Source organism: Alexandromys fortis, unplaced genomic scaffold (genome assembly GCF_014885135.2).
Source record: "Alexandromys fortis isolate MF-2015 unplaced genomic scaffold, M_Fortis_MF-2015_v1.1 scaffold_27, whole genome shotgun sequence".
NCBI lineage: Eukaryota > Metazoa > Chordata > Mammalia > Rodentia > Cricetidae > Alexandromys > Alexandromys fortis.
Window position 1 is genome coordinate 11,297,783 of NW_026067952.1, and position 8,676 is coordinate 11,306,458.

Consider the following 8,676-nt stretch of genomic DNA (forward strand, 5'->3'; position numbering starts at 1 on the left):
CTCACTCTGTAGACCAGACTGGCCTGAAACTCAAGAAGTCTACCTGCGTCTACCTCCTGGGTGCTGGGATTAAAGGCGTGTGCCACCACTGCCCAGATGTTCCTCCCTATTCTTATAGGTCACTTCTTTCCTAAGCTCTCTAGATCTCTCTGGCTTTTACTCTTCATTTCACCATGTATCTGTCCTTCATCAGTGTTTTTTGGCATATTTATCACGTGTGGTAGATGAGGAAAATGTTGGTGAATCAAGCATGGTTCAGTCTCTTGCCCGGTGGAGTTCCTGAGACAGCGGCACACAAGTCAGTACTGACTAAGCAGACGCATGTTTCTCACTAATAGAGGGCACTGATGGAGACTAGCAGTGGACGATACAGAGGCAGGGAGGAGCTCTCCACAGACTTACTCAGACTTACTCAGAAGGAAAGACTGAAGAACGAGGAGGCAAAGGCAGCGATGGTCTCACCAAGGAATTTAGCATTTGTTCACTGCCCAAGATTTTGCTCTGTGCTACCTTCTTCCTTCTGGATCGCAAGACCCTGAGAACTGAGCCCAGTCGCTAGGACTGTGTGCTCTTAGCATTGTGCTAGGCACATAATGGGAGTCGCCACTCAAGGGCAGTACCACATCTTCCTCTGTTACTCTAGACCACACACCCTAATTTCCTAAGGAATGCCTTCTTTTATGCCATGAGGTAACAGTGGGCCCATACTAGACTGTGGGAAATTGGCCCTACACCGTAATGCTTGGTACTTTTCTCCTCTTCTGCTTCTTGCCATTCAGATTTGTGCACTTGAATAGACTCCCGTTTGTTTCCAATGAGTTCCTAGCAGTCTGATGGGAAGAAGGCAGCAGCTGGGTCTGGTGTTGGAGTCTGCCATTTTCAGCACTCTGGATCTGTGCCAGGGCTGGGTGATGGCTAGGCAGGCACCATCCCCTGACCTCAGCAATGCAGGTCGGTTCCTCTCTCAACACCAATTACCTCGCTAACCCCTGAATCTCAGTACTTATCTGAGTGGGGGTAATGATACCTGTGCTCTATGGTACAGGTAATCATTAGACGCTAGCTGGCAAGGAGACCTGGGAATCTGAAACAGGTTCTTCGAAGGGCCAGCGCCTCCTGAGTCCCCCTCTGCCCTCTAACTGCTCAGGACCCCTCTGTATGCATTTGCAGCTCCAGGGATCCCTGATTGCAGCAAGCTGTGACTCCCCTGCTTCTCTTTTTCTGGGCTCTGCTCATTCTCCAAGCCCATTTGACACTCCATCTCACCTTCCCATATCACATAAGTGGGTCTCTGCCAGCAGCGTCCCGCCTGTGCCCAGGGCACTTCACACACAGGCGAGCTGTTTTGTTAGCAAATGGCTCGCGGGAGGACGATGTGCCCGAGCTTGTCCTTGGCCGTCGTTGCCTCCTGCTAGGAGAAGCGGATTTCCCCAGCTCAGCCATCACATCAGGACAGTCTTCAGCTATGGACCTGGGGGAGTTCTTCAGCAGAAGACACCTCAAGTGGGTGGACTGCTTCCCACCTGTCTGTTAACTCCCAGCATGTAGGTTGAACCTGGAGTCAACCTTATATACCACAGGGCCATGAGGCTAGAGCACGAAGTGTCCCTGTGTCTTTGTAATCCTTACTAGGCTGAGAGCCTCCCATGGACATTGTCTCTTTAATTCAACTCTGTGGGACAGGAATTAATCAGGCTCAGTTAACGAGTGAGAAACTGAGGCTCCAGAGGGGCTAACAGCTTTGCAAAGGCCACACTACCATAAAGCGACAGAGCTGGCATTGAACTTAGGTAGTCTGGCTCCCAGATCCCACTGTCATCTCAACTCTGTTAGCTTCCAGCTAAAACATGCTTTTGTTGATTGTACCCAATGCATATCACTTTTTAAAATGGCTTTGTAGCCTGGCACAATGGCACGGGCCTGTAATTCTAGTAGGCAGAGAGGGTCGGGAATCCAAGGTCTCCCTTGGCTATCTAGAGAGTTTGAGGGCAGCCTTGGGTACATGAGACTGTCACAAAAATCAAAAGGCTGTGCTGGTGAGAGTTACCACCAAGCTTTCTGGGCCAGGCAGGATCCCAGGGCCCACCCGGTGAAAGGAGAGAACCAAACCTTGCAAGCTTTCCTTTGCCCTCTGCACACTCTCTGTGGTGTGTGCACGCCCATACCCACATGCATGCAGAATCAATAAGTATAATTATTTTTAAAAAGCCTTTCCTTTTTGTGTGGTGGTGCTAGGACTCCAGGGCTTTGAAGACACTAAGCAAGTATTCCACCACCGAGCCACACCCCCAGGCCACATTACCTCATCTTTGTAATTCGAGGATGCTGTAGGTAGAGCGAGTATTTTCTTTCACGTCTACCACGCAAGTCCTGGGGCGATAGCCATGCACCACCCCACCCCTTTGAGAACGCTGTTTCCATCTCTCTGAGTATCCAAGAAGCCCTAAGACTCGGATTTAGCCATAACCATTGACCCTGACTGTGGTCCAGCCTTCTGAGTCCAAGGCAACGCTTCAGTTTCATGTCCTACTTTGGCACAAAGGCAGAAGCACTTCTCAGGGCCTTTCCCTTCAGTTCCCTTCATCCTCCCTGCCCTAGAGGTCTGAGCTAGAAAATGGCTGTAATTGGCCTCTATAATAATATCTGGGCTTCCAAACAGAGTTCCCAGTGCCAGTAGAGGCAATATCGGGCACACAGACAGGTTCTGAGCATTGCCCTATGCGACTCTTGTGGCCCATGACAAACCTACTAAACAGCCTGTTCCTTTCCTCAGAGTCTGGGCCTGTCATTGCCCGATGGGTGTCAGCAAAGGCAAGGCACCTAGTTCCCTTTCCCAAAGAGCCAGCTACCTTGCAGGTGTGTGACCTTGGACCAAGCAAGTGTGAGCAGTTCGCACCCATCCCCATGCCCAGGCAAACACAGACTTGCAATGCTGCCGGCCCGCACCCTGTGAACAGCAGCAGAAGTATGGCTGCCACACTACCCTTGCTGGGTCCTGCAGACATTCATTGCCTACTCCAGGGACAGTGGGTGTAGGTGAGTGGCCATACCTGGAAGGTGGGTGCCAGCTCTGTATTACCTTAGCCAGTCCTCCTCCTGTATAGAAAAATATTGAGGGGCTGGAGAGATGACTTGATGATGAAGAGCACTGACTGTTCTTCCAGTCAGAGGAGCCAGGTTTAACTCCCAGCACCCACATTATGGCTCACTGCAACTCCAGTTCCAGGGGATCTGACACCCTCTTCTGGCCTCCATGGGTAGCAGGAACTCACGTGATATACATACAGCCAAACCCTCATATACATAAAATAAAAATAAAATTTACTTCTAAACAAAAAAAAAGAAACACTCGGGAGGCAGAGACAACTTTGTGAGTTCTGTCCTGGTCTGCAGAGCAAGTTTCAGGCCAGCCTGGTCTACAGAATGAGTTTCAGGCCAGCCAGAGCTACACAGTAAAACCCTGTCTCAGCAAACCCCCGCCCACACTTCAAAAAAAAAAAAAAAAAAAGTTGGTCTCCTGTTCAAACATCCCAGCTTTTGTATCACAGCTCTGCAAGACATATCTCGTTCTATGTTCTAGGGGATCCTTTCGGATGATCATGGGCTAGCTGCTGCCCTCTGGAGAACCTTCTTCAACCAGAAATGTGAAGACCCTCGGCAGCTTGAATTGCTGGTGGAGTACGTGAGGAAACAGGTTAGCGGCCTCTCCCTGCTCACAGCTGGTGGCAGTTGAGTCTCCCTAAGTGCATGGTGCTAGCATCTTGGAAGGTCATGAGAGGCTGACTGACCAGGAGCTAGTTTAAGGGGTTCTGGTCCAACCACATCAGGAGCAAGCACTAATGAGAACTAGCCTCCCTTCCTTCCTTCCTTCCTCCCTCCCTCCCTCCCTCCCTCCCTCCCTCCCTCCCTTCCTCCCTCCCTCCCTTCCTCCATTCTTCTTCCTTTCAGGTTTCATGTAGCCCAGCCTGGCCTTGGATTCCTGATCCTCCTGTCTTCATCTGTGAGCCACCAGGCATAGCTTAAACATGAACATCTTTGACCAGGCATAGTGGCACTTGGGGAGCAGAGGCAGAAGCAGACAGGGTCCTGTGCGTTCGAGGCCAGCTTGGTCGACATAGAGAGGGTGTCAGGACAGTCAGGGCTACATACACACCCTGTGGGGGGCGGGGTGCACGAGACAGCAAAACAAACAAAAAACAACAACAGTGAGGACCAAGCACACTTTGTGTCCAACTGTGAACAAAGAATGGGCACCTTTAGTATCCAGCTGTGAACCAGGCTGAGGATCCCAGAAGTGGGGACAGAGAGGAAAGGAAGAGCCTGCTACTTTCAGAAAGCCGCGGTATTCATTTGCTGTTTCGTTACCTGCTGGTGCTAGGTGCCAGGCTAAGTACTATGCTCTCAGTCCTGGAAATGTGGCAGGAGGCATAATGTCACCCACTGTGCCTGTGTGCATTCCTGTACTCCTGACTGCTGGCAGAACCAGGCTCCAGGCAGCACCCGACAGACGCTTCTCCAGCTCTCCCCACCGGCTATTCTGCACTGTCAAGCAGGGTCCCCATGCCAGGTCCCTACCCCTCTGGCTTTTCAGGATTCCTGACCCTAAGGCTTCCGGGAGGAGCTCCTTGTGAGGACTGCTTGAGCACAGGGCAGAATTAACTCCTGCTCTCCCGCCCTAGATCCTGCATGGATTAGAAACACATGCCTTCTGCATGAATGGATTCACTCATCCTGAGGCGGGCCGTGGAGGCTTTTCTGGGGTCTCCCAGTGGTTCACCCTGCACGACTGGCCTCAGAACCCAAGCTGGGTGAATCATTTAACCACTAGAGGCCACAGCTGCTGCAGACAGCTCACCAGCTTGAGCTGTCAGTGAGTCACACCTTTGCTTCATGGACTTGGCCCCTGGGGCTGAAAGGGCACCATGCCATAGTAATCCTTGAGTTCACCTCCATGGCCTTGCTAACCTCCAACAAGCAGGACAGGGAAGGCCAGACCCCAGCTCTGGAGGAGACAGGCTAATGGGACTAGCTGGTTGCTGAGGCTGTTGGTAGCCAGAGCGTAGGGAGTCCCAGAGGCCAACACTGCCATTTGCCTGTTCTTCAGATCCACCAGAGCCAGGGCGAAGGCACTGTGGCTAGAGACTCACCCTTAGACAGGAGTTGAAATTGGCAAAGTAAACACGTTTTTTAGAGACCCACCCATTCTTTCCCATCTGTCCTGGTGGGCTCGTGCCAGAGGCCATGACAAGGCACAGCCAGATCCTCTCTCCAGGGGTCCCAAAAGGAGGGTTTGCCATAACTAGTGTCCCTCATTTGGCCCCCTTAGAAGTGGGCAGTGGTGGGGCCCTAAGAAAGCAAGGAACTTCTGATGGGGGCTCAGTTCTGTCACGCCTGAGCACACCTGCCGTGTCAGGCCTGGGCTGAGCAGAGTGCAAGGAGCCAGACAAGCACACAGGCAGCCCTGGAGGCAGTTGGCCAGTCCGTAGTGTGAGCTGGGTTCAGGAGGGTGCTGGGGAAGCCAGGAAAAGGCATGTTCTGACATGGTGTGTCGGGGCAGCCCGGGAAGCTGGGCCTTGAGCTGTCTCTGGTCCCACACAATAAATTGGTTACTATTTGGTAATCCATCTGCAGTTAAAGTTAACCCAGGATGTAGGCAAAGTGGTGGAGGAGCTGGAGCGAGGTGTGGCCTATGGTGGAGTTGAACTGCAGACCCTGGAATGCTGGGCTCTCGGGTCAGAGACTGGGGCTAAGTTCAAGAGGCAGTCTCAAAATGACACAGGAGCAGTGTGCTCTTGGAGAGGAGATGATCCAAGGTCTAAGATGAAGCCCCAGTCTTCCTTGCTCTCCCCATAAGGGAGTCTGCCATGTGGGGCAGGACAAACTGGACCCACCGGGCAGCATCAGGACCACGAAAGGATGAAGGTGTCAAAGACGTTAGGAAAAGTGTTGGTGTGCCAGTATTCTGCATGCACTTCACTGCCCCCTCCCCCCCGCCGTGCTTCGTAAGATACACATTTCCGGCTGCTCTCCGACCAGGGGACAAAGTTTCAAAAGTGACCACTTTGTGCAGCAGCAGTGACAGGCAGAGAGTAGACAGAGAGTAGGCAGAGAGTAGATTTCCGGAAATCATCTGTTCTACCTTCTTGGCCTGCAAGAACTTGTAATGAGGGGTAGGAGAGGTTCAGTGTCCCTTATAGGGGATGGGTGGAGCAGCGATATGTGATAGGAATTTCCTAAAACATCGACTGTGTGATTCCCTAGGTCAGTGGCTCTCAACCTTCCTGATGCTGCGGCCCTTTAGTGCGGCTCCTCACATTGTGGGGACCTCACCATAAAATTACTTTGTTGCAGCTGGGTCGTTGCTACTTTGTAACTGTAATTTTGCTACTGTTATGAATTGTAATGTAAATGCCTGATATGCAGGATATCTGATATGTGACCCCTTTGAGAAGGGTTGTTCGCCCCAAGGGGTCACATGACCCACACATTGAGAACCACTGCCCTAGACCATTATTTCTCCAAATTCCCTTAGTGCTGTAATCTGGGAGCTGGACCGTCAGATTGCCACCACCACTCCCTCCCCTTCTCTTCTCCTCCTTCCTCTTCCCTCTCCTCCCCTTGGGGAAGCTGTCTCTGCCACCCCCACTTATGCCTTTTCTCTGTCCCCTGCTCTCTACTTCCAGATGCAATACCTGGACTCCATGAACGGTGAGGATCTGCTTCTGACAGGGGAAGTGAAATGGCGCCCTCTGGTGGAAAAGAACCCACAAAGCATCTTGAAGCCCCATACTCCTACTTACAATGATGAGGGCCTTTGAGACACTGGCCCCTCTGGACAGTTAGCTGGCTGGCTTGGAGGAACCTCCATGGAAGAAGTGCCTGTTTGTCTCCGGACCCTGAAGAAGGTGGCCTGAACTGACTTTTGAACAGCACCTGTTGAATACTCAGCTCATTTGTGTTGAGTTTCTTCTTCTGAGCCTAGGAGTCTGATCCAGTGGGAGTCCTGCTTGTGTGTGTGGTGGGGGGATCCTCTCGCTCTTCTGACATGTTACCTCCCTCAAGAGAAGCCCCAAGCACACTTCCCAAGTCCCTTAAGCAACACACGTGACTGAGAGCTTTTCCAGAAGGCTGAGGAAGGGATGAGTTGGTTAGAAACTGGGCCCACCCACCCACCCACCCAGGTCCCCCTGTGCCTAGGAGCAGTTTCTAGTGCTAAGTCAAGATGGGTAACCATATACTGGCCCCCAGCTGTGAGCCATGGGGTTGAAGTAGCCATTAAAAAAACCAACTTATTTCTGCCATGGTTCTTCTTTGTTCCAGGGTCTTTTAGAAACATAGGAAGGCCGGATGTGGTGGCACATGTCTTTAATCCCAGCAATGGGAGGCAGAGGCAGGCTAATCTCTGAGTTTGAGGCCAGTCTGGTCTACAAAGGTGAGTTCCAGGACAGCCAGGGCTACACAGAGAAACCCTGTCTCAAAAACAAAACAAAACAAAACAAAGAAACATAGGCCAGATGGTGGATGCTCCACGCTCGAGAATTAGCTCCGGCCGCTCTCTGCTCCCGCTCCTGTCTCCAGTTCACAGAGAGGAGTCCTTGTGTGGGCAAAACACAGTCTGCCAGGCGCATTCTCTGGGACCCAGGAGGCCTTTGTGGGCCAAGGGGCTCATCATATCCTAAGTCATTTAGAAAGAGGTCTTGAGGACAAAAGTCCCTTTGTCACCCACAGTGGACTGGGAAGGAATGCTCTGACTTTCCTCTCTCAGCCTCATTTGACACAAGATAGCAAGAGCATTCTTCCTTGCCTATTGGTACCATCCCAAGCCCCAGCCGAAGCCCGGTCTCCACCCCCTCCCCAGCTTCTAGAGCATGTACTGGAAGGGGCACCTGGTCTGAGTACATAGGGGGCCTGTTCTCTCCTCTCTGAGAGCTTGGGTCATCTCTTGGAAGGTTTTCTGAAATTGAGGGAAGGGGGTGGGTCCCGTCGTGTCCCTCCCTCCCCCATCCAGCTTCCTTCATTGAATTGCTATAAAATGAGTCACATACAGAAACTCTATACTGTGAGCTATACGCCACTTCTGTGAAAACATTACAAATCAAGCCGCCTTCCGTTGGTTTATTTAAGATGCTTTTGTCGCGAGCGGGGCCCTGGAGTGAAGCGTCCTCTGTGAGTGTGAGATAGTAACACCTTGTAACTCATTACATCTGGGCACTGTTTTCATAAACCAGAGGCGAGCCAGGCAGGAATTTGCTGATTAATTTATTTTTAATGGAGTGAAGTATGCCACGCACCAAAATAAACTTTCCTGTGTGTACCTAACTGCTCCTGGAATGGATGGAAAAATTAATGGGACAGATTGGCTCCTAGCTCTGCACATTAATTCATATATAAAAGTTATTTGAGCGTTAACCCATTTGCTGCCCAGGGCAGCTCCCCAGCCACAGATCCCAGCACACGGCACCAGTTTAGCTACTGGGATTGCTTTCCTGTCAGGGAACCTTGAGTTTGCAGCCATTTCAAAGGTCACTCGGGCCCATCCTGGTACCCTTACCCACCTTTCTTAGATTCTGTGTTCATGCAAACACTAGCTGAATCCAGCAACGGAAAATGGCCCTTGCTTGTAGAGATTGTATCTTTAGAATTCGGTGTTGGGCTCCAGCAACTCTTAGCGTGGAG

The 8,676-nt window shown here is 51.5% G+C and overlaps 1 protein-coding gene across 1 annotated transcript in view; it reads left to right on the forward strand.

Moving 5' to 3' along the window:
* The window catches only part of Uqcc1 (ubiquinol-cytochrome c reductase complex assembly factor 1), an 84,922-nt gene extending 76,603 nt beyond the window's left edge, over window positions 1–8,319 (forward strand). Inside the window, exons 9-10 of the mRNA XM_050150674.1 lie at window positions 3,581–3,694; window positions 6,684–8,319. Of these exons, the coding sequence (XP_050006631.1) occupies window positions 3,581–3,694; window positions 6,684–6,818 (249 nt within the window). The 3' untranslated portion in view covers window positions 6,819–8,319. The remainder of the gene's footprint in view (window positions 1–3,580; window positions 3,695–6,683) is intronic.
* Window positions 8,320–8,676: the final 357 nt, after the last annotated feature.